We start from the raw sequence: 26,616 nt of genomic DNA, 5'->3' as shown, positions 1-26,616 counted from the left end.
AACAAAGCATTGTTAGTAGTCGTGAACCACATACCCTGGAAAATCACTGTTAAAAGATTGAACTCCCACTTCTATTAGCAAAGAAAGCTTGTTGCCCAGTGGACAGTTTTGAGGGATTAATCATTTAGTAATACATTATGTTATTTCATTTTTTATGTAGTAGTCCATTATTTTAGAATCAAAACGTATACATGTCTACATGTTTTACAATTTTGCGTTAGCAACTGTTTCTGTAAATGGGAAGGAACTCTTGCATGAATAGACAATAAAGAAAATGCCTACTTTTTGATACAAGATACCACTTAAGTGAAAGCTGTAATTGCTTTGGGTCCAACTGCTTATTTGAAATGTTAATTTTGTTTTTCTTCTTGTTCCTAGTTGTGGCAATTTATGATTACACTAAAGACAAGGAAGATGAACTTTCCTTTCAGGAAGGTGCCATCATCTACGTCATTAAGAAAAATGATGATGGATGGTATGAAGGTGTGATGAATGGAGTAACTGGACTCTTCCCTGGAAACTATGTAGAGTCCATCATGCACTACTCAGAATGAAGACCATTATGGCGAGACAGAACCAAGAGATTGTTGAGCTGCCCAGGTCCCATAGGCAGCTTGGGGGGAACCTGGGCACCTGAAGGAAGGATCATTATAACAAAACCACTCCTCTTTCCTTTTTATAAAATGGTGATTTGAATTATTTTGAAGAATGGCTCTTCCATTTGCCAGCAGCGACCAAACTGAATGACCAATATTAATGAGCTGACTGATCAACACGTAGATATAGAGATGTAATGAACTTGCCAGTAAAGGGATCCATTACTCAAATTGAGATTCAGTCAAAATATGGGATTTTTTCCCCCCTCAGGAATACCATGGGGCATGGTATTGGGGCATCTTGGATGTTAGTGCTTAAGGCTTTGTCTGCCATCTCTTTCCCCCTCCTTATTCTGCACATATTACTGTTGAATATGTGTTATTGTACTGGCAAACATTCTGAGATTACACACCAGCTTGGTTCCTTGCATCTCTAATACAGCAATTCTGCAATTGTTTCACACTTATAGCTTGATCTAGGCTTGTAAGGAGCTGTTTCATTTCTTCTTACAGAAAGAGATAATCTCCCAATATATTGAGACTTCCAAGTCATAAACTGGGCCTCTTTTGTATCATTCAGTTATTTTTAAGAAGTTGGACTAAAGATAATGAAGGATGATAAAGCTTGACATTTTAGAAATGGCCTCTGTCCTTCTTATAATTATATAGCAGCCTTATTCAGCCCTCAGTATGCAAAATATTTATGAAATGGTTAAACCTGCCCTCTTGATAGTGTTCAAAAATGCTTTCAGTCAGGCTTTAGCTCTGATTGTTGTTACAAAGGCTGACAGCAGTCTTCTAAAATTACCTCATGTTTCATAATTTGGGAGTTAGAAAGGGACATAAGTATTTTATAGAGAAAGGCTTTGAATTGATTAGCCTGCTTTAGTTAACTATAGCCTATCCAACTCAGAATAAGTGTGTACTATGAGACTGGCCATTTGTTCTATTTCAGATTTTGATACATATCATAAGGGAACTGTGAAACCAGACAAATATTGCCCAAAGATTTCCAAGGGCTGTTGGTTTTCTTTGAATGCTAATTTAAAACTGGCAAAAGTATAAGCTGCTTTTTCTCCCACCAGTAAATATGTGGGTGATTTTCCAACATGGGAATGAAAATCTACTATAATGTCTGTAGGCACTTTAGCAACAAGCTAGAGGATATCACAGTATGTTTATTTTTGTTATCCAGCAATCATGGAGCTGTCAGAATCAGGCATGAAGTGAGGGGGAAGGTGTGAACTCTTTTCTATACTGTAGACCACAGTCCTTATGAAACTTGCTTTTGCTTAGCTGCTAATAGCAGCTGAATTGGGGGGATTATAAGAAGGACCAGAAGGGTTTTATATTAGCTCCGTAGTGTATTGTGAGAAGTTAAGTTTATATGCCACAATCCCAGTCCAATTCTTCGCTGCTGATTAACATAATAAATGTTTTCCCATATACAAGAATAAGATATTTCTTTTTAAGGCATTGCAAGCATTTCATACTTCTTACTCTTAGTTGGTTTTCTGGGTATATTGCTCAAGATATTGTTCAGTAATCATGTGCTTGGAATACTGTTTGTAGTGGTCAGCCTTCCTTTCTCACATAAGCTAGCCATGAATTTACTAAACACTTTACAGATTATGTTGGTATAGCTTCCTATGTTGCTTGTTTGTGCCATTAATAAACTCAGGTGCTACAAAAAGTCATTAACTTTGCATCAATTGTTGTAGCTCCCATTAGTAGGACTGCTAATGAGATCCAGATCCCTTCAAAGATTACTGTTTCAAAGCTTGAGACCCATTGTGATGTCACTGGCATCCCCCAAAAAAGAGATCAAAGCTGCTTCTCCTTTTTAATGATGTAAATATTGCAGAGGTACAGAGGAGTTCAGTTGCATTCTGGGACCATCAGTTTGCCTTTACTGGCGCACCCCCTCCCCCCAAACAGATGCCAGTGCTTATAGTATAAAGATCACTTGAGGACTGGCTTGTTTGAAGGCATCCAGGTTTGATTTGTCTAAGAGGGATGGGTATTTGAAAGCTGGATATATCTGTAGATGATGGAATACTGGAGCCAGCTTCTTGCATAAACACTAGATCTCCAATTCAGAGTATGAGTTATGAGAGCCTGATCTGTTAGGACAAAGGGTAGATTTCTACAAAGGACCAAGCATGATGGGTATGCATATAGGTTTTACTGGGTGATACCTTAATGTGTGGTGTAATAGTATACAGTCTTGAGACACAACCTACTATATGAAGATGGGAATGCAGCCTCCATCAATATGCTTATTTTAAGTGGCTGCCACTGCTCCATGGGGACCCAGGTAAGATAAGATTCTGCTCTGAGAAGTTGAAAATGCAACTGTAGTACTTGTTTGGAGTTTTGGAGTAGGATTCTGCTTCAAAGATCATTCATCACTGACGCCCTGCTTTCTCCTGAGTTTTGCAGAGCCTGCCAAGAGGGTGAGCAAAAGAGATCAGGGATTGTTCTGGACAAATTTTGTGGACTTACTTGGGCTCAGATCTGAAAAACTAAGCAAAGTTAACATTTGCCCATTTAAACATATTGGGTGTTCTGCCTGCAGTCTATGAACTGTGTTCCAAATAGTTTCTTTAGAATGGAAAACCTGAGCCACAGCTGATTAGGAAAGCAACAAGCTGGAGGATATACAGAATACAGCTTATTCAAATTTCCTCCCAATTTTTCATATTCTGCTTTTTTTGCCATTATTGATGCAGTTATTGTCTGGTACCATGCTTTTTATGGTTTCATCAACTTCTGCAGAGTGCTTTGCCCACCACCATAGTCTTATTTTCTTTTTTCAGAAACTGATTGCCTTAACAATCCTTCACGTGTGGTGTCTTTCTCTGCTGTTCTGGGAAATTGTAGAAAAGACTACTGTTACGCTTGGAGCTCTGATGTTGAAAAGTCAGTAATGTGAAGTCTTAACTCTGTCCCTTTGCAAGACCTAAACCACCAAATTTTATTCCTAGAACAAATAGAAGTTGGATGATGATTCTGTGGCAGAACATACATGAATCCTGACTATTTCCTGGTTATGAAAGGGAGGGTTTATTGATAGCCTTTTTGTATTTCCTGTTTAAAAGTGCTTTTAGTATCACATGGTTTTTATAAGATGCTACTCATTTGCTTGTTTGGGGAGAAACTACAGCCTCTATGGAGGGCAGGGCCACAGTTCCCTTATACGAATTTGGAGCTCTCTGATTGTATGACTGCTTCCTGTATCCTTCATGAGCCAAGATCATCTTCCTGCAAACTGCTGCAGAGGGTGTTTACAGAATCCTTGCCTCCTGCTGGTTTAATGCTTTTATTCTGCAATACTAATGTTGTGAAAATAATCCTTGGATTTTATGCTTATTTTTTATTTTGTACAGTTTTGAATTCTGTAGAATGCCTATGGATGATGCTATGTACAAGGCCCAAAGTAATCAGACTGTGTGTATGTACTGTTACATAGACTGCATGTTATATCAAGACTGTGAGAGTGGTTTTTCAAATATCATTTACTATTTTTCCAACTTACCTTTTTCCCCACTACTGTTTAATTAAGAAAAAGGGGTGAAGAGGAAGGGCCTGGATTTGTCCCTTGTACCTATGCTCTTTCCCTAGTCCTGCTGTAAAGCTATTAAATATGTTAAACATTCCACATTCTGTTTCAGTATCTTGTGGGGAAAAACATATAGTGGGGAGATCAAAAAGAACTCAGTGTCATTTTTTAAAGCTTTTCCTTCACCATAAAATGGCTTTGATACCCTTAGCGCTCATTTTTCCAACCATGCAATTATGGCACATGAACATATTCATGAACGTTCTTCTGTTTCTTTTAGAGAGCAACATTTTTTTGCTATGGTACGAATTAACATCCCTTTGGCTTCATGTAGCTTCTTAACATCCAGTTTGAGCCCCTATCACTCTGAGACATGCTCTCCAAAGTCATAAGCCAAGTAGTTTAATTTAAGATGGGCGTTGCCCAAATTAAAGGTGCGAATGAATAATGAAGCATGACAACTCTAATTCTTATCTTTCCATCCTCAACATATAAATGATTTGGGGAGATAATGCATGTATTATGGATGCATTGAGGGTAAAAATAGGAGCCTCTCCTGTTATTTCCACAGGTTAAAACTCTTGATCTTGTCCTTTCTGGGGAAAAAAAGATTGATCCTATCGCCCTTCAAAAGATTGGGAAGTTGAGCTTTGGCCCAGAGCTTTCAAATATTGCTGTCTGTGCTAAAGGGTCAAATCTTCCCCTATGGAAAAGTGTTTTTGTTTATCATGCAAATAATATGTTGGTGCCTTCAGGCCTAAGGATGATCCTTTTCAGGGGCTTTCCCCTCCAGTAGAAATGGAAAATTACTTTTCTTCATTTGAGAGCTGACATCATAGTGTATAGGAGGAAGAGGCAAAGTATATGATCCAGAGTCTATTACATGTTCTTTTGCTTGAATTTTACATGCTTTATAAGAATTGCATAGAGATGTTGCTTGTGAGTTTGTTAATTTTAATTTAATGAGAAAAATGATCTCATTAATGATCTCTCTTTTGGTGATCTCTAACAGATAGGCTTTTGTAGGGAGGGGAGGGAGGCCTAACCTTTGCAGATTGTGTTGTGGTTTTAGCTTTATTACTTTCGTAATTTATCCCCAATTTCTTTGTCGAATGAAAAGTGAGAAGTTAAAACTTTTTCACATAAGAAAAGGACTTTAAAAGTGTTTCTGGTGAACAGGACTTGCATGTTTTGCTAGGGAAAAATCAGTATAAGCTAGCTTAGATGGTTTTGTACCGCTCCAGAAGTTAAAATGTAAAAGAAATGAAGTGTGTTAAATTTAATTAATAATGATAGCATGTCTTCCAGTTTTGGGTTGTTGGAACAGCCTTTGTTTTATAGCAGTATTTAAAAATTTCATCAGTGAAGGGTTGAACTAGATAGGATAAAAATTCACTATGTGATGACAGATTTTGAGTATCAATACATATTCTGAAAGAGCTGATGCACCAATTAGAAAAACATAGAAATTCTCTATGATTATAGATTTCTTAGAAATTATACGCCTGTCTTAACATTTACAGTATTATACATCACTTTTGCTAGACAGGATACTGCAGTTAAAAATAATATATAAATTGTTGCTCAAAACCAAGAGCAGTTTTTTAAAAAAGTGCTGATAGATTTGAATTTGGCAATGAGTCCCATTGGAAATTCAGAGGGAGATGTTAGATTTATCTATGAAGAGAATTTGTGAGGTCTTCTATACCTAATAATGTATGTATACCAGATCAATGGCAGTGCTAAAAACCACGCGATAGAAGAATGGTGCTTTTTTGCCCTAGTGCAGAATAGGCAGCAGTTCAAGGCAGAAAATGTCATGACCAGTCCTGCCTGGGCCTAAAAGTATAACCCTTATGCAGTACTATCACTCTTTTATTAATAAACTCCATTATGGTCTTCATATATTACATGAGAAATAGCAAAGAATGGTTTCAATTGGAGTCTATTAAGAGTTCTGGCTGAAATTTCATAAACATTGGGTGCTGTTTTTCAGATATTGTGGCCAACTTCATTTGCTATCATATAAAAATAGGCATTTGATTTAAAATTAGCCACTTTACTAGTAGTGGCTATGGCTCTGAGCTCTTTAAGTATCCCAGTAGGGTGAGAACAATGTGGGATTTTAAGGAAGAAAGCCTTGCTGGTTTTGATTTATTGTATGTACCGTTAAACCATTTGGGGGGTGGGATGAGGGAGGAGACATAATTTTTTAATTAAAAAAAAATGTATTTGGAATTAACTGTTGCTGTGTACTAAACCCTCTTGTTACAAGTCCTAATAAATAAATCCCCCAAAACTTGCACTGCCCTCAAGACAATTGCCTTGAACTTTTTAATGATTATTTTTTGATGTGCACTTGTTATTACTAGACCTATTGGTTTCTGGCTATTTCTATATTTTTAGTAGTTTTAAGAATTAAAATGAAGTTTAAAATAAATAGTTTAAGTCCAAAAATAGTATGATGTGTGCTTGTTAACACTGATGTCCTTAAAGAAAGTTTGGAAGAGGAAAAAAGTACTTGTATTGACTGCCAACCTAGGTTGTGGTCAGTGTCCTCCTTTGGATAGATAGGATGGATAGGTTTATCAATTTGAATATCTGCATGAACAATGTAGAATTGTAGAATTTAACATGTGAGAATCACCGATCCCTTGGCAAATAGAAAGTTGGAGATAATTTAAGGAATTGTCCTGGATAAAATGATTGACTAGAATTCAATTCAGGTGTGTAGTTATTGATGAACCAGAACCTACAAAAATGCATTCCTAGCATTAATAAAAATCTTTCATGTGGTGGATCCTACTGGTGAAAAGCTAAAGTAATGAAGGCGACATTAAGGTTTAGTGCTGTTTTTTCAAGAGTATACCAAAATGGTTAAATACATAAGAAATTCAAATAGTGTGGCAGAAGAACCGATTCAGGATTTATCACAATGTATAATATACAGAATTATGTGAAAGTGTTGAGAATGTACTGTAAGAAAGAATATAAAGTCATTTACCACATTAATAGAGCTGATAATTCAGAAATAAACATGCTTTGCACATAGTTCAAATGGGAGGAAGTATTACAGGTGAAACTTGAAAAAATTAGAATATTATGCAATAGTTCATTTATTTCAGTAATGCAACTTAAAAGGTGAAACTAATATATGAGATAGTCTCATTAAAGGCAAAGCAAGATAATTCAAGCTGTGATGTGTCATAATTGAGATGATTATGGCTTACAGCTCATGAAAACCCCAAATCCACAATCTCAGAAAATTAGAATATTGTGAAAAGATTCTATATTCTAGGCTCAATGTGTCCCACTCTAATCAGCTAATTAAGCCAGAACACCTGCAAAGGATTCCTGAGCCTTTAAATGCTCTCTCAGTCTGGTTCAGTAGGAAGCACAATCATGGGAAAGGCAGCTGACCTGACAGTTGTGCAGAAAACCATCACTGACACCCTCCATAAGGAGGGAAAGCCTCAAAAGGTAATTGCAAAAGAAGTTGGATGTTCCCAAAGTGCTGTATTAAAGCACATTAATAGAAAGTTATGTGGAAGGGAAAAGTGTGGAAGAAAAAGGTGCACAAGCAGCAGGGATGACTGCAGCCTGGAGAGGATTGTCAGGAAAAGGCCATTCAAAAGTGTTGGGGACTTTCACAAGGAGTGGTCTGAGGCTGGAGTCAGTGCATCAAGAGCTACCACACACAGACGGATCCTGGATATGGGCTTCAAATGTCATATTCCTCTTGTCAAGCTGCTCCTGAACAAGCAACATCAGAAGCGTCTTACCTGGGCTAAAGAAAAACAGAACTGGTCTGTTGCTCAGTGGTCCAAAGTCCTCTTTTGCATCCCATTTGGAAACCAAAGACCCAGAATCTGGAGGAAGAATGGAGAGGCACACACTGCAGGATGCTTGAAGTCCAGTGTGAAGTTTCCACAGTCTGTTGATTTGGGGAGCTATGTCATCTGCTGGTGTTAGTCTACTGTGCTTCATTAAGTCCAGGGGCAATGCAGCTGTCTACGAGGAGATTTTGGAGCACTTCATGCTTGCTTCTGCAGACGAGCTTTATGGGGATGCTGACTTCATTTTCCAGCAAGTCATGGCACCTGCCCACACTGCCAAAAGCACCAAAACCTGGTCCAATGACCGAGGGATTACTGTGCTTGATTAGCCAGCAAACTTGCCTGACTGAACCCATAGAGAATCTATGGGGCATTGCCAAGAGAAAGATGAGAGACATGAGACCGAACAATGCAGAAGAGCTGAAGGCTGCTATTGAAGCACCCTGGTCTTCCATAACACCTCAGCAGTGCCACAGGCTGATAGCTTCCATGCCACGCCGCATTAAGGCAGTAATTGCTGCAAAAGGGTCCGAAACCAAGTACTGAGTACATATGCATGCTTATATTTTTCAGTGGTCCAATATATGTACAATCCTTGTTTTATTGATTGCATGTAATATTCTAATTTTCTGAGATTGTGGATTTGGGGTTTTCATGAGCTGTAAGCCACAATCATCACAATTATGACAAATCATGGCTTGAACTATTTTGCTTTGCATCTATCTCATATATTAGTTCCACCTTTTAAGTTGCATTACTGAAATAAATGAACTTTTGCATGATATTCTAATTTTTTGAGTTTCACCTGTATGTGTATTTGCTGTTTGAGTTACTTATGAAGTAATAAGGGCAGGGTAAATATCTAAACTAACCAAAAACTTAGTGCCAGATTCTGCCTCAATAAATTACCATGCCTTTCATAGGGCAATTTCTTACGTTTGTGTAAGACCATACAAAAATTTCTGTATAGCATTAACAAGTTATCTTAAACTAATTATAGGGGAGGGGTTAGATTATGTATGTCTACATATTAACTATGTCTACATACTGAGAAAACCCTTGAGTCTTCCAATTCAAAGTTCTAGGTTGGGGCAACTGTTCCCAGAACATTTTTAAAAGAAAGATTGCATTAAGTGAAAATCAGAACGTATAAGCTTTTTAGTGGTGTGTTTTTACTATATTTGGCAGTGGGAGGATAAAATAAAATATATTAAACCTCCAGTATGCTTAAAGAACCCCACTTCTCAAAAAAGAACAAGTGCAAACCCATCCTCTTCCAAAATGCTGACACGTTGGAAAACAGATGTCTCTCCCTCTGCGGCAACCTTGGTTGGCTTTATACACTTCATGATGCATTAATTTTCATACTGCCTTTCCTCATTAAACCTAGAGCACTCTTTGGAAACAACTGCAGCACTGCTTACAAGAAACTGAAGTCTGCACATATTTTATGTGGGTCCTGGGTGGATAAGCTGTGGTGATCTCAACCTTGCTGAACTTCTACTATAAGAAAATCCAGCTGAACAGCCACAAGGAGAGGAAAACTATTTCAACAAGTTTAAAAGTTGACTGATTAACCTGTGCAGCAACCAGCAAGGTCTTCTACTTCACTTTGAGCTGCTCAGGACCCCCAATATCTGCACAAATTAGCCAATACAGTAGCAGCAGTTGATGATGTTTGTTTCTTGGAGGCTTAGATGGCAAATAATGCTATAGCGTCTGACTGTTCAGCTTCTGTCCCTACCTTCTCTGTTAAAGAAACACTAGATTTGGATACGGTAGAACATGTTACTAATTTCCCATTTATCTGATGAAGGAATCTTAAATTTTTATTTAAGGTATTTATTCATATGAAAGAATATGAATTTCCTGAATACTGATGGGCAGTTTTGCCAGGTAGATGCCTTCTAGGGCAGAGGCAAATTATCTCTTGAAACAACCTCAGACAAATTTAACTATATCTTTATTGACTTGTGCATATTCCATTGTATAATGATTTCTTAGTTCTTTCCATGAATGCATTCTTATTTTTTTACCCATGCTTTAAAAAAGTATATTTGTACATATTTATAGAATATTTATATAGAAAGAGCTCTTCTCAACCATAAGTTCTTACTTGCAATGAGCTTTCATTCTTAAAAGGAAAGGATACGGGGAGGCAGTCTCATTCGGAAAGAATGTGCAATTTTTTTCCTGTAAAGCATATAGCACACATTGGCTACACAGACAAAATCATTGTTTTAACATTGGTGGTTTACATGTGCATAATCAGATACAAGAAACACCACCACTGACTCAGTCCAATGGCTGCAAAACAAATCAAATGTTCTTTCCCACAATTTACAATCCTAAAATTTACAATTACAAAATAGGCAAGCAGGGAAAAGCAGACAAGTATTGACCTTACCCATTTTCTGATGACAAAATACAAAGATTTGGGGGTGGGGGGTATGTTGCAGCAGTCACAAATAGGTACCTTAGAATGATACACCCACATTAAAATAAAAGCAATACCCATTTTGATCAGAAGCCTTGTTTTCCAAAACATTCGTACTATGGCCTGCATTCATGAAGATGTAAGCAGTTCTTGAGAGAACTACCGCAGACTATCCTGTTTTACTTTGCTGGACAAGGTCATCCCCAATATTGTGGGGCTGTCCTGCTGAAAGCATTGAATACTATACAGAGGTTCTCTTAACTCTCCAATCTACACATTCTAATTTCCACCAGGCAGAGTAGGCCAGTCATTATAACAATGCAAGAAAGTACTACATGAACCAGATGTAGATCCAGATCCTTCCTGTTACATTTGTGGAAGCTTCTGTAAGCTTCAAATGTATGAATTAGGGAAGAAGAGAGTATAATTATAATTAGTTGATGGGAATCCAGGAACCAAATTTTAACTGAACCCTACACTGAAGCAGCAGATACCAAATAACATTGGTGTACATCACATAAGACACTAGATTACTGATATGATTGAAATAGTTCGCTATCTAATAAGTTCCATACCACATATGGCAAGCATTTTTTCCTTGTAACAAAATGAGAGCTATAGTTTTAGATGACAATCAGTTCAGCTATAATGTATCAGGACCAACCACCCATTTATGTAAGGCTAGATATACATGTACAACATATGCAGCACACACAGAGAAATAGTTAATAGTAGAGATAATTGTGATGCACAATTTTCCTGTCTAGGGACCTCAGCCATAGGTATTGATGCCAATTCTTTTTGGTCGTAACATTCCTCTCAATAAAGATAGTTTAATCATATTAAAAATATTTTTAGCTTTTATATATTTTCAAGAATTATTCAAAAGAATAATTTATTAATAGGTTTAGAGAGCATATAGAAGTCACTTTAAAATATTGTGAAGAATCATTTCATCCTATTGTTATTAGACAGCATTTTAGATATACCTGCTTGCAAAATAATTCTAACAAATTTGTTTTTGGGTGTAACCCTGTTTTTTTTAACCTAAAACTCTTAAGAATTAAGTTTTTAAGGCCAAAAAGCTGTTCGGATTTATATTTTACTGATCAATGTACAAACCAAACAAATAAAGAAATGCCAGTGGAAATGAGATGTTTATTCACCAAAAGCTGAATTGAGCCATAATCCAGACATTCTCTCTTCATGATATTTAGGTATTTAACCATCTCTGGCTTAAATATTCTTATCCTTTGACTTCTCAGTTTCAAAGTTTAATAAAATATGCCATAATCTCCTGGGTTAGAACCTTTTGGGGAAAATTTTTGAAGAAAACTAGCCCTGAGTTAGACATTGAACGTATTTAAAATCCTAATTCAAAAAGAAAATATGAATGCTTGAACAATCTGATACAGAACTGAGGCCTAATTAACTGAATGGATATACTAATTAGGGCAATGATTCTAATCGAAAATGCAACCTACCTATTTGGTTCAAAACCAATCAAATTGATTTTCTGTGATGCTTCTCAGATACTTAACCAAAGGCCCGTGAGAAGGGTTGAAAAAGGAAGAGGTGCAAGGGCAGAAACAGGGATGTCCTAAAGCCAGAGGAAGTTAACCAAAAGGAGCAAAGAAAGTAGGTAAAGAGACCATTATGTTGGTAATCCTTAGAGAAAGTGTAGAAACCTACCTGCAAAATGGGAGCAACCAGGAAAGAAAGTTCTATATTAATATTCTTTTTAAAAGACCAAGTCTGGAAAAAGGCATCCCTGTGCTGCTGCTGCTGCCCAGGTCAAATTCTCTATCAGACAGAATTTGTCTTCCTTGGGGCACATAATTTAATTTGATGGCTTCAGATATTTAACTAGTACAATTGGGGGGGGGGGTCATAGGCAGGTACTGCTTATTTTTTTGCATATGACAATATTTTGTTAACAATTAGTGAATTCAGGCAGTACTTCATTGCCTGTCTCCAAAGAAACAGTGAACAAACTGTCCCACAGAAATTCTCTCTGTTTCATATTCACAAAATTAGACCTGTCCCAGAGCCATCAAGCAGTGGCGGCGGCGGCAGCAGCAGCAGCAACCAACGGGAATAAAAAGGCAGAGCACCAATGCATTCGCAAAGCAAAATTAAAAAATAAAGACCATACCATAAGACAAACCAAATATGTGTTAAAGTACACTAATGCAAATGTGGTTAATTGTTAAGGACACTTTGTAATCCCAAACACTTTGAAAGATACAAAAAGAAAAAGTGCCTTCTAAATAGCAGTACTTTAAAAATGCACAAAATGGTATATTATTATTGCTCAGATAAAATATTGTCAAATAGGAAAAATATGCCCAGGATACATCTGGGGCAGAGCAAATCATCTACTATAATTCAAGCATCCGATGACATAGCACCACTTTTCTGTTGTTAATTATTTATGACCCAAGTTCTACAAAGGAAAAAAAGATCACTTTTTACTTCTTTCTAGAACAAATACTCTGTAACGAATCCTTTTGTAATAATTCTAACAGAAGTCCAGGTGTGTTGTATGTGTTTAGTCATTTTAAATGTCTAATCTTCAGAAGTAATATCTGGTTGCTACATCCATAGCTGGATGAGACTGCTAACCTTTGAGGGTTCAAACTCAAATCCAAACTAGTAACTCAGTGATGATATCTTCATGAACTATCAGTTTACAACTGCCAATTTTAAAAGACATTTTTACAATCTCCTGTGTTGCACAGCACATGCACAGTAGTTATTTTAAGTTGTTTTATACATTCTAGGATATTTCTGGTTAAAACAGTGGTTCTGTAATTAGCATTTGACTTACCCACGAATCTTAGTGGAAGAAGAGCTATTTCACTTAAAGGCCATAAATTGTGGGATGGGTGAAACCAATGCTTCTCTTAGAGTTTAGTTTTTATACCAAAATGCACACTACTATCCTTTCAATACAATTTTATAGTTGCTTCCTCAGATACTTTCTTTTGATTTAAGCTGTTACCTGATGGTGTTCATCTGCCATGTTCTTTTAAGCTATAGCATCCTCACTATTTACTGCTTTTGAGTGTTCATAAAGAATTTTCCTTTTAAGAGTTTGTAATGTTTGTCTGATTAGATTTTATTCTGAAGAGAGAACGAGGAGGGGAGGGGGGAAAGAGAGAGTTGCACCCCCTATATGTAAACTTGTAATTTGATGATACACTATTTTTACTTAACCAAAACAGACATATATGTGACAGTGAATTAAATGTTAATTTAAATAGAGGATTACCAGTCCAAATAATCCCACTGAGAGTTTGGGGAATGATGATCTGGTTTCTAATGCACAACATTCTAATATGTTCAATTCCTTACACATTCCTCTTTAGAATATGTTACTAGAACATTATGTTTAAGCCCAATCCTACCGGTGTTTATTCAGGAGAAAGTTCTGATGTATTTTAAAGGACTTACCCCCCTTAAGAATTCTAGAACAGAATGCCTTTATTATCCAACATCTTAAACTTCAGCCCCACTGTACAGCATTTTTCTTTTTCTCTATATGGATTTCTATTCGGTAGTATTACAACCAGCATGTTTTGGTAGACTATGTCCAAATTTTTTCAATCAATTAATTCTGCGCAGAGACTGACAGAATTTATCAGCCCTGCATACCCGTCACCAACATTTTCCAATGATCTAAGGTGCCCCAACATCTTTGTTTCCAAAAAAAAAAAAATGGCTTTTCTAACACATCATCCAATTTCTGATAAAAAACTCAGTTGACTGAAACAATTACAGATGTACAAAAACATTCTGGTGAGCCTCTACAATTCCAACAAAATATTTCACAATATATTATATACCTACATTTATAATACATGCACCCACATGTCCCACACTGACAAACAACAGTTATTTCCTGAACAGCAGGAAAAATATTGTTAAAGATTTTGGTCCAATCCTTATGAAGTATTTGAACTTTGAAGTAGTAGTCATTCCATCCTTCATCCCAATACATAGAACACAAATAAGCAAAGCTTTAGGGACTGTTTCTGGAAGTGGATGTAGTCACTACCCGCGGCTACTGTTAAAACAGACTTCTTCAGTTCACAGCTATTAAGGTGAGGCGTCTCAGTACCAGATGTGTCCCGCTTAGGGTTTGCTGGCAATGCAAAGGTCTCCTAAATATCACCAGTCCCTGGACAGTTTGGTGTTTTGATCCCTCTTTGGAGGTGCTGGAGGTGGGCCCCTACGTAAGGTTGCATAGCCTAATATATGACTACCTCCAAAGTTGCTGGTCTTCTGCTTGTCTGTCAGAAGTTCTGGTGGGGGTGGGGGCAAGGCCATGTCATCCATTGTAGCAGTTGGCTCAGCTCTGGACATCCGGGCAGAGGACAGGGAGCTATGTCGAGTGATGGACTTACGCTGCAGAGTCCTATTCAAATCAGCCAGAAAACCAGGCTGAACACTAAGGCCGGACTTGGGTGAGGTGGGCACTTGTGCACTGACAACAACCTGCGACTCCACCATTTCTGCTTGTGTGAGACGGGTGCTGTCATTGCGTTTGGGACGTGTTGGAGGGGGAGCTTTCTTCCCAGATGACTTAGACCACAGCTGAGGTTGGGGATTGACGACAGCAACCTTTGGTGAGGTATTGCCTGAAAAGACAGCAGGAATTTCTACGGGAGGTAAAGGAAGATCGATTTCTGGTGGTGGAGGGGGAAAGTCTGAATCTGATGGAGGAGAAGGAAATTCCTCGGCAGCACCCTTGCCTAGTGCTCCTGTGGCAGGTGCTTTTGTTGAAATACCTGCCTGCTGAAGAACGATAGGCAGGCAGAGCTTTCCTGGCTTTGGAGGAGCAGCTGGTGGAATTGGGGATTCCTTACCAGGAGATCCCGAGGGCTCTGGGGGATGTGCAAATTTGCTAACTAAGACATCCACTGAAGGTCTCTTAGGTTCACTGGACTCAATTGAACTATTTGATTTTATACTGGAATTGCGCTGAGGTGTAGGAGGCGGCTTTTTTCCTCCTGGACTGGAAGTCTTACTACCTTTTTTGACTGGAGAACTTCCTGACTTATCTGGTGTAGGGGATACTATCAATGGAGAAGAAGGAGAAGGTGGAGGAGGAAATGCTAGGCTACTTTCAGGGGGTGGAGGGGGAAAATCAGGGGATGGAGCAGAGGTTGGCTGCCATTTTGGCTTGGCTTTTACAGCTGGAGGAGATTGAGGTGGTACACTCAGAGGGACAGGTTTTAAAGGCTGGGGCTCTGAAGCTGGCATGGGAGGAGGGGGAAACTGGCTGGCTATTTGCTTCACAAAGGATGGCACAGGAGATTGTGGAGAGGGAGGAAGCTTACTAGAGTGATTCTGTTGCTTTGGCAGAGTAGGTGGAGGAGACGGACCTAGTGAGGCAGGAGACAATGGAATTTGTGGGGTGGTTAAACTTGGCTGCTTCTTTACTGCTGAAGGAACAGGAAGCGGCGGTACTGGATGTGTCATGACTACCGAGATAGATTTTGCACTGTTTTGTGTAGGGAGAGTCATAGTAGGCTTAGGAGGAGCTTGTGGCAGTGGTGATGCTGGCCCTGAAGGTGGTGGAGGTGGCAAAATTGCAGATTGAACAATGTTGTGGTGAACTTGATGAATTTTGAGAGCGGGAGCAGGAGGAGGTGGCTGTGTGAATAGTGGTACTGATGGGTTGGAAGGCACAGGTTTCATGAGCTGTGCCATTGCTGATCCTGGGGTAGGGGGAGGAGGTGGAGGAGGCGGGGGTGGGACTATACCATTTGGAGGTACTAAATTCTGAGGTATTCCTGGAGGCGGGAGTGGGGATGGTGGCTGCTGTATTGTGATAGGTGATTTGTAGAGAAGCCCACCATGCTGAGAGGCATTCTGTAGTCTTGCTATAGTGCTATATTTCACAAACACTGTTGCTGAGCTGGTTCCAGATGGCACAGACTGACCAGGAAGAGGTGGAGGAGGTGGAGGTGGAGGAGGTGGGGGTGGAGGTGGGGGAGGTGGAGGAGGTGGAAGGGGAGGTGATGGTTGTGATGCTGAATATGGAGTAGCTATTTTAGTTTGTGGAGATAAAGGTGATACAAGTGAAGTGAAAGGTCGGTTTATTGAGTCCATTCGAGCCTAAAGGAGAAATGAAAGCAAAATGTTCAAAAAACAAATTCATGCAAATATCATTTATACTGGCAATTATGATCCTGTGTGCTCAATACACCCAATTAAGCTGAATTATGAAACCCTGAAGAAAAAGTGTCATTTAACTTAACAAATAAGAGTTACAGACAAAAAAACTACACAGCAGCTCGTGTGGGATCGCAATTCCACTAAGGACTGTGGACATTGCAAAAAATCTCCCTTTGGGATATTTCAAAGTGGAATTCCTTCACAATTCTAGAAAAAAAATCTATGCTGAAGAGCTGAAAAAATATGTGAACAAGCAATTATGATCAATAGAGTGAACGCAGAGTGAAAACTATCAAAACCTCCATATGATAGCATAAAGAAAGGCATGCACAAATATTTTGTGGGAAGAAATAAATAGTCAAGGAGAGAAACAGAACAGAAGGTATTGATAAGTTCTGGTCAAGGTGTTAAGGTAATTTCAGTAAGTTAAGGCATGTTTGTATGGAACCGAAATAAGGAAATCCACATTAAAGAATGCCTTGTCTTCCTGATTATGCAATGCTTTCGGTTAAATATTATAAAGCCAAGAATTCCATTACAAAAAAGGATCTGAAGTTTGGCAAGCAATAGCATACTGGAGATCTTTCATTCTGGGTAATGTAACCCAGGCTAAACCAGAACTACACAGTGAGTGGCATGACAGGGTCAAATTAAACTAGGAGAGCTTCAAGCACTTGTGAACTGATCAACAAATGTAAAGATTAGAACTCGGGAAAAGTTAGTTTGCATGATTTGGGTTGCATCATTCCCCCAGGTTAATAGTTCAAACAAAGCCCCTGACCTTAACTCTACCCCTGGCTTAAGCCATCACTGCAGTGGAGCACAGAGCTGTTCCAGGTTTTGCTTTTGCCACATGAGACTGCAGGGCAACAGGAAAAACAAGAACAAAAACACAGCATGAAACACAGGGGATCAGGGGACAGGGAAACCAATGGGGGACTTCAAGCAACTTTTCCCCACCATTTTCAGAAATCAGGAGGCTTTGTTGGCTTACACTTTGCACTTTGGCATTTTGCATTAAAAAAACCCAGGACCTTCAAACAAGTCCAGATTTTGTAATGGGAACATTCCCTCGTAACAATGCTTATACTTACGTTGATCTTGCTAGATTCTTCCAACTGAGTTCCCCTCTTCCAAGCTTCTGAAAAGATGGAGCTAACAATACTTTGGGAACGGACATGTCCTGTTTGAGTGTCTGAAACTCCACTGTCAGACTGATTTGAATGGTTGGACTGAGATTCTGTCAAAAGAAATATGAAAAATATTTGAAATTTTTGTCCTCATTAAAAAAATTCACAACTACAGTGGCTTAGATGGAGCACTATCACTCTATATTGCCATGGTGAACTGGATGGTATATAATAAAACGTTACTAAATTTGGGGAAGGAAAAGAGCAAGACAAAGCAAAAACCAAATCTTATTTTGATGCCAGTCATATAAACATACTCTCAATGTACAGATTCTCTTCACTTAATCACCAATTTAAAAGGTATCATTTAGGTCATATCAAGCTCAATGAAGACTTCTAAATTAAAGTAGTCCTAATTGAAATTGCTGTAGTTTTTGTTTGAATTTATCCTTTGGTTCCACTTTAAAAACATTTTTTATTCCCCCCAAATAATGAACCAGAAGCTGATTTTCTGTAAGGTAATTAATCAGTGCCTGAACACTTTCTTCTACATGATTCTTAAAAAATGCTCTATTTTTCCATTTTCTTGGTTTATCTTCATAAGACTTAGTTTCTAGTCCATTTACTATCTTCATTGTCCTTCTTTAAACAGTTTTCATTTATCTGAATATGACAGTTTGTTACATAGAATCTCACAAAGAAACTCAGTTGTAGTCTACTCAAAGCAGAACTTAGTGCAATAGCCATTACTTGAATACTTCAATTCACATAACTTTAAATTATATCTGCTTTTTAGCAGACATGCTAAAAAAAACTTGGGGCCAGCCAAGACCTTTCCCATGTATCATTATCAAACCATAAAACTCTAATTCTATATATGAGCAAATGACTTTTTCTTTGGTGAAGACTTTTACATCTTCCTCTACTAAGCTTCCCTTGCTATTGCTAACTTTATAGGATAATTTGATATCAATTCTGTCCCAAGTATTATTAAATCATTTAAAGACAAAAGTTCTAACCTCCCATATGAAAACTGAAATTGTTTCTGTTTCTGTTCTCAGATAGAATCTATTTCACACATGCTATCAAAATGTCCATTGATCACCGAATGACAATTAAGTTTAATATGTCCAATTGTCAATAACTTTAACTGCTATTGCAATCAGGAGATTGTTACCTTTCCCCTAGGTTACCATTCTTCAGAAACTAAGAAAGTTGCATTTTTAATTAATAGCTATAGCTGATAGAAATCATCTAAATCCTCCCTTGTGGTATTGTTAGATGCTACTTGCTTTAGGATTTTCTCATTTTTTAAAATTTCTTTTTTTATGCTTGCTGTATTATGTGCCGGTCTTTCTTTGTGTTTGGTCTGGGACTGTAAATAAACTTATTGTGTCTATTAAATTCATTCTATATTTTTAACCCTTCCTCTCATCTATCAAGCTAATTTCAAGCTTAGTGCCTGGCTTCTAGAGAGTGTCACTGGCAAATCTAGTAAAAACTTTGAGGAGGAACAACTGGTGGATTGTTTATTTCAGTGGGTTTCCAAGTAAACTGACAAATACGTTTCTGAAGTCAAGAAACATTTACATTTACAGCATTTCCAAAATCTGCTAAGACAATTGACTGATAAAAAATGAAATTAAAAATTACAGGTAGTCCTCAATTTATGACCACAATTGAGCCCAAAATTTCTGTTGTAAAGTGAGTTTTGCTCCATTTTACAACCTTTCTTGCCACAGTTGTTAAGTGAATCTTTGCAAGTGTTAAATTAGTACCACAGGTGTTAAGTGCAGGGGTGGGATTCAGCTGGTTCAGGCAAACCAGATGTTAAATTTACATCTAGTTCGCTGAACTGGTAGGTGAACCGACTGGCTGGCCCCACCCTCCCCTCCCCTCCCCAGAGTTTCATGTTGCCCATTTTGGATGCAGGTAAGGGCAGGGTCCACGCAGAGGGCAAAAAATGGCCCTCCTGGAAGTTTTGTTTCCGGCTTCTAGAGCCCGGGTGAGGCCATTTTCACCCTCCCAGAGGCCTGAGGGAAGCCTGGACTCTGGGGAAGGTGAAAAACAGCCCTCCCGGAAGTTCCGGAAGTGGGCCTGTTTCTGGCTTCTGGAGGACTTCCGGAGCCCAGGGGAAGCCATTTTCGCCCTCCCAGAGACCCGAGGGAAGCGTCCGACTCTGGGGAAGGCCTCCTGACTCTGGGAAAGTTCTGGTAGGCCACACCCACCATAGCCACGCCCACCCAGCAACTGGGCAGAGAATCAGTTGTTGGGATTTTTGAATTCCACTCCTGGTTAAATGAATCTGGCTTCCCCATTAACTTTGCTTGTCGGAAGGTGATCATATGACCCCAGGACACTGCAACCATCATAAATATGACTCAATTGCTAAATGCCTGAATTTTGATCATGTGAGCATAGAGATCCTGCAATGGTCTTGTCAGGCTACAGAACTTTTCCCATTCAATCAACTAGAATGAACTTCTGAAAACTAAACGTATCAAAAGGAATCCTTTATTGATATGAGACAATTCATGTAGGGATTAAAAGCAGTGTCTAAGGTCTCTCAGGCATGCAGAGATAGACAAAGGAGTTTAAAACCCCTCCCCTTGATGTGTATTTAGTAAAACAAAGAGCCAACATGTTAATTCCCACACCCCCTTTTTAGAGCGATCTTTTCCAGAGTTTCCTAGGGCACATCTCACTGTGGAATTTTTATGGTCTCTTCATCCCTGGCTATCTTTTCCAGAAGTGATAGATTTCTGGGCATCTGGTTTTCATCCCTCCTTTGTATCATGTGTAGGTTATACAAATTCAATATAAGATTAAATATATTCAGGTTACATCAAAAAGGATTTCTTTATCAGTCCCCACCACCCCCTGCGTTCTTCCATTGAAGAAATGACAGATACATGGATCTGACAGGTCCTAAATGTGAAAAATGGTCGTAAGTCATCTTTTTTCAGTGCTGTTGTAACTGAATGATCACTAAATGAACTGATGTAAGTGAAGGACTATATTTTAACAAGATATTTTCTTAAAAAGTCCACATGGACTACTCCTAATCACTATTTTTAAAAAGCAGATTGCATATTTTGCTTCCACATTAGACTCCAGGCATAATTTTGATACCGAAGGGGATGAGGTAGAGAAAGAGAAACACATATATTTTCATTAGCCACTGAATCAATACATATATACATTATACACAGAAACAGCTATTAATTGGTCTGTTGGAGCTTACCTGGTAAACTAGATGAGCTGGATCCAGACTTAATACTGGAACTTGACAGGGATGTCCAATCATATGCTGATTCTGTCCTTTTCAGAGCTTCTTGATAGTTTATATATAATTGCTTCCCATACTGTACAAAATATGAAATATGAATGCTGCTTGTTACAACATTTCCAGCTGTATGACTCAAACCCAGGACAATCCCACTGCACACTCTTCGATGAAAGCAAGTATTAGAATGTTTCTTTTTAACTTTGATATGTCAAAAAAGAGGTTCAGAATTATTGTTGAATTGATTAGAAATAAAATAAATAAATAAAATAAAAATGTTAAAACCTGAATATATTTGTGACAAATAAAGGGGTTCCATCCATTGGTTGCACAAGAAGGCAGCCTGAGCAACCCTCTTCATCTGAAAGAGATTGGTATACTTAGAAAATAGCCAGAGATGTTGCCCTTAAGTTTCAGTATGATTGGGTGAAGAAATTGCCTCAAACTTGCACCAGGAAGTTTTTCCCCCTCCTTTGTTTCCAGAAAATCCTGGCATTGCCTTCAAGTTATTTTGCCTACATTTAAGCTGAGTCAAACAGACTTTTCTAATTTTACAACGGTACTGTTAAGAAAAAGTATCAATTTAAAGAAGAAAAGGTATATGGGTAATGGGATTGTGTTTCAGATTTTGTCAAAGACAAACACACTGCACAATCATGGTAAATTATCATTCATTCTTCAGAAAGTGCATTAATTGTAAAGTTATCTCTTTCGTGTCCCTTGAGATGTTAGGGGTACAGTGGAAGATGCTTTTAGCATCAAAGGGCAGGGAAAGGGATATTGGGAGGCTGCAGCCTGGCTACTACCGGAAGTGATGGGTGCTGATGGCCTTCCTTCCTTCCTTCCTTCCTTCCTTCCTTCCTTCCTTCCTCCCTCCCTCCCTCCCTCCCTCCCTCCCTGTGTGTGTGTGTGTCCTTCCCTTCCTTCCTCCCTCCCTCCCTGTGTGTGTGTGTGTGTGTCTCCCCTCCCTCCGTCCCAATCAAAGTAGTCTAGTGGTTAGTGATAGATTAGCTAATGGAAACTTTCTGGGTTCTTTTTCTTATGTTCAAGTCATTTGTTGGTAAAACATCCACTGTCAATTTTGATTTTTATTGTAGTCATTGCATTTTGTTTCACACTCCTTATTCTTTGTTATTGTGCATTGCCTTGCTATGGATCATAGGTGGGAATGTTTGTAAATTGATACTCACTGCCATCTAGAGCAGGGGTCGCCAATCTTTGGACCTGAGGGACCACCAATCTCATAATTTTAAATCCCAGGCAACCCTAACCTGTTCTGTGGGCGTGGCCTAATTTGTCGGTGTGGCTTGGTGATCATGTGACTGGCTGTGCATGGCTTATATGTAAATATTATAAATATATAAATATTGGATTTTTTATAAAATAGAGCAACTTTTGCCCAAAATCAGGCAAAGCAGGCAGGCAGATTGAGTTGCTCAAAGAATCACAGAGTCATTTAGAAATCTATCTATCTGCCATCGGCTAGCTCAGTCTGTCACAATTTGCTTGCCATGAGTCTGCTCTGAATAATAGAACCTTCAGTCCTAAGGGAGGTTTGGGTATGCTTAAAAGCAGAGCCAAAGATCTAAAGTCTAGTTAGAAAGCAAGAAATCCAACCATTTCCTGCTTCCTAGCTAATCTAAATCTCCCGGCACAGCAGAACAGCTGATGGTCGGAAAAAGGAAAAATAGCAATTTAGCAGGCAAGTTTGCCAGGTAAGGAGTGAGTGGGCGGGGAGGCTTCTCATGGGCCATGTGGGAAGCGCAGCCTTGGGTTTCTGTGCAGCCTGGATTAATTGCTTTGGGAGGGTGCTCTAGAGGTGAGATTTCTCTGCGGTCCACCAAAATTTTCTCACGGCCCACCGCTTGGCAACCACTGATCTAGAGTACAGAAAAACACCCTAAAAAGGGTTAATTACTGGCAAGGTTGAACCAGCTAGCTTTTATCTGTCACTTCGTTCAAGGCAGGAGAATAAAACACCAGTATATTTACTGCTTGGTTATTTTCCCTTTTTCAGTTATTCATATTTCAGATAAAATTATATTCTGCCATGATATTGGCTTGATTTAATTAGTATTAATCTGTTCATATTAAGAGGGCAGAATAGGGCAATAATTAAAGTAGAAAAAGATAACAAATTTGGTTCAAGAGTTTCCCAAAATTGCAGTGGATAAAACTAAGAGTTATTCTAATATAGAATTAATGCTTAAAGAAAAACATGGACAGAAGGAGGTAATACCTTAGCAATACGGATGCCATTTATCCACTGATGAAGGGTTCTGATATCATCACAACATAAATACTTAATATATTGAGATTTCTTCTGAATTTGGGGATGCTGAAAGAGAAATATTTAATCTATTTTGATCAGATTGAAATAAGTATTTACAGAATTAAAATTAATCATAACGGAGACAGCTGAAGCATATTCAAAATTGACACTATTATTGTCTGTATGCTATGTTTTCATAAAAAGATTAGAATAAATCTTCCAAATAAAATGAAGATATTGTGATTTTTTTCTAATAGGGAAATAAAACCTGTACTTGGATTAATGTTAAAGAAACTTTAAATCTTCTTAAACGAAAACAGTTCAAGATGATATAGATGTCATGTCATGAAATCCATAGCAGATAGAAACAAATTGCATGAAGTTATGGACAGTTTTCTTCAATGTTTATTTATCACATCAGAAGAATTAAGTCAATAGTTACCTTTAGTACCAGACAATAGTCTGTAGGAGCTTTGTACTTGTTGCGATAATCTTGTCCATAGTAAACATTAACATGATCCAATTGAAGAAAGCACACAAGATCTCGTGAGACCTATCAATAATGACATACTTGGTCATGGACAAAGAGGACAAATCATATCAACAAATGTCAATTCTGTCAAGGCTACTGTCTATATATAGTACTATACAAAAGTACAATACATTTGTTTGGGCACACTAAATGCTGATTTGATTTGGATTTCTCTTATGTTCATTTACTTTCCATTTTGTTAATTGATAAAAATAAACTATTAACACTTCTATTTCTGAAAGCATTCTTAATTTATACCACTTTTGCACAGTACTGTACATTCTCAACTAAATGAATTGCACAACCTTTATATAACAGAAACATTAGTTATTTCTATTTATTGATGAAATTTATATTTTGTCTTTTTGTTTAAGTGCATAAAGCATTGTCTCCTTTTTCTCCAGCACATCTCTGTGAAGCAGGTTGGGCTGAGAGTGAATGCTGGTGCAAAGTTACCAATCTAATGAGCTTTTGTGATAGATGGTAGAGCAAAACCTAACTCTTCCCAGTGCCAGGCCAACATCTTAACCACTATTTCAACCTCTCATTCCAAAATATGAGGGGGATGGCTTGTCTATTATTCACAAATGAGGGGAATACCAATATGCAAATGATACAAATCACAATCCTCTTCAGAGATCTGCATCATGGTATATTACATAAACATATCATTAATAAAAATTTAAATGCCTCATTTGTATTACTATATTTTGGGTACAAGACCATTATTTTTGAAGGAAGTCTGGCCAGAAATTTGGTCAGATGTATCTGAAGTCTCCTAAACAGAGTCTGTTTAATAAAGGTTTCACTGCATACACAAATGATGTATCTTTTTTATAGTAATTATCAATTATCCATTATTTAATGATATCCTCTAAAGATTAGGTGAATTTTTAACAGATAGATCCAGCTTTGGAAGAAATCATCAATATTGTACATCAATATTGTCCAACAAAGTTTTGGGGTATGTGTGTGTATATATATATATATCCAATCCAATATATATATATAAATCCATATAAATCCATATAAATCCATATAAATCCATATATATATATGATTTCAGGATTCCATCACCACAATGTTTAAAAATTATGTGCTGAACCTAGATGAAACAAGCATATTCCAGCAATCATAACAGAAGCTATAGGTGTGTGTGTGTGTGTGTGTGTGTGTGTGTGTGTGTGTATAATCTTTTTCAGGCCACTAGTCAATTTGAAAGTGAAAGCTCAGCTTTGAACATTCCCAGTGCAATGTGATATTTTGATGACTGCTTCATAAATAAACCATAAAAGTGCATTTTACAGTGTGTTTTCGGTAGTAAAAGTTGCAGTCAAGCGCATTTGAAAAGACGAGCACTATATGAGATTCAAAAGAGATTTCACCTTTGCTTTTCCTTTTGGAACATAGTAGATTCCAGAAGCTCGCAGAAGAAAGTAACGCTTCTTCCAAGATTTTTTACCATCATCTTTCAGCCACAGGACTCCTTCGATTTCTGGCACTGTTACTGAGCTTCCACAAAAACACTCCTAGAACATATGGGTAAAGGAATTGTGAAAAATGAACTTTATGTAATTAACAAGAAACCTTTTTGTGTTAGTTGTCTATTCAGTCTTTCCTTTTCTATCTCTTAGAATGAGGATGGGGAACTTCAGCCCAAAAGGATAGGTATCCTGGCCTATGGGGACTTGGATGACTTAAGCAGGGAAACAAGTTTAGCTCCCTAATCCTGGTATAAGACTCAGTCATTTAAGCATGCTGAGGTAGAGAAAGTATTCTGGAAAAACATTTTTCTGAAAAACCTACTTTTCCACTATTCCAAGTTTCTGTTTGTTCCTATTTCTAAGTAACTAACACTTCCTCATCGAACATCTTAATTATGGCAGATGAATACTACAATATTCTTCATTATTTTTCACGTGGCAGACAGATTTTAGTTGAATTCTGTGGGTGAGTTCTGGACTGTTTCAAGATATTAATGCAGCAGATTTCCTTTTTGTGGCTCATAGTGAAGTGGTTACCCTCTTATCAACTTACCTCCAGTAGTACTTCCTTGTTCCTGTCTGCCATTTCAGAGGTTTCTCTTTTCCCAAGAAGATAATTCTGCAATAGAGAAATAGAAGCTACAGTTGACCGATGTAAAATAATAGAAATGAAATAGCTATCTGAGTCTCATCTTTTCCTGATGCTAATAGAGTGCTATTTTTGAACAAATCTTTTCTATATGGAAACATATATAAATTTATGGGAATAATATGAAATCTAAAGGCAGGTTAAGGCAAGCATGTTTATTCCCAGATACAAAAACCTGGTCAAAAATTTAAATGCAAATACATTTTTTAATATTTCTCAGAATATTATTAGGAAGGGAATGGAAAATCAAAATAAATTTAAGAAATACTCCCTTTCAGATCATAGTTATGGTTTCAATAAATTATATTTAATAAATTTTAATGCATTAAGCATATAAAAACAACCACCACAAAGGATGTTTAAGCCACAATGGATGTTCAAAAGTAGAAAAAATAGCTTTATTGTAAGGACCAGACTCTTTCCTCTTCAACTGATAAGAATGAACTTCTGAAAGCTAGGTACTTCAAAAAGAATTCTTTATTGAAAGGAAGTGATCCAGGTACTAGCCAAAGCAGGCATACAGATGCCTCCAGGCATACAGTATAGATAAAGGGAGTTAGAACTTTATTCTGATGTGGATTTAGTCAAACAAAGAAACAACATGTTAATCCCCCCCCCTCGTTTTCTGGGAATGTATCTTAGAATT

General features: G+C 37.8%; 2 protein-coding genes across 17 annotated transcripts in view; one reads left to right on the top strand and one right to left on the bottom strand.

Annotated features, from left to right (window-relative positions):
* ABI2 (abl interactor 2) overlaps positions 1-6,468 on the top strand; it is a 74,967-nt gene extending 68,499 nt beyond the window's left edge. For all 15 annotated transcript variants that reach the window (XM_087914861.1, XM_087914505.1, XM_026696755.2 and 12 more), the window contains one exon: positions 379-6,468. In XM_087914861.1, the coding sequence (XP_087770987.1) occupies positions 379-554 (176 nt within the window). In that variant the 3' untranslated portion in view covers positions 555-6,468. The remainder of the gene's footprint in view (positions 1-378) is intronic.
* Positions 6,469-9,939: 3,471 nt separating this feature from the next.
* RAPH1 (Ras association (RalGDS/AF-6) and pleckstrin homology domains 1) overlaps positions 9,940-26,616 on the bottom strand; it is a 73,421-nt gene continuing 56,744 nt past the window's right edge. For both annotated transcript variants that reach the window (XM_026696750.2, XM_026696751.2), the window contains 7 exons: positions 25,875-25,940; positions 25,223-25,366; positions 23,748-23,858; positions 23,273-23,371; positions 20,992-21,112; positions 17,712-17,857; positions 9,940-16,557 (listed from right to left, as the gene is read on the bottom strand). In XM_026696750.2, the coding sequence (XP_026552535.1) occupies positions 14,605-16,557; positions 17,712-17,857; positions 20,992-21,112; positions 23,273-23,371; positions 23,748-23,858; positions 25,223-25,366; positions 25,875-25,940 (2,640 nt within the window). In that variant the 3' untranslated portion in view covers positions 9,940-14,604. The remainder of the gene's footprint in view (positions 16,558-17,711; positions 17,858-20,991; positions 21,113-23,272; positions 23,372-23,747; positions 23,859-25,222; positions 25,367-25,874; positions 25,941-26,616) is intronic.

Source organism: Pseudonaja textilis, chromosome 1 (assembly GCF_049901715.1).
Source record: "Pseudonaja textilis isolate UNSWEBS1 chromosome 1, rPseTex1.2, whole genome shotgun sequence".
Lineage (NCBI taxonomy): Eukaryota > Metazoa > Chordata > Lepidosauria > Squamata > Elapidae > Pseudonaja > Pseudonaja textilis.
Note: the sequence above shows the minus strand (reverse complement) of the source record. Positions and strands in the feature narration are given on the sequence as shown.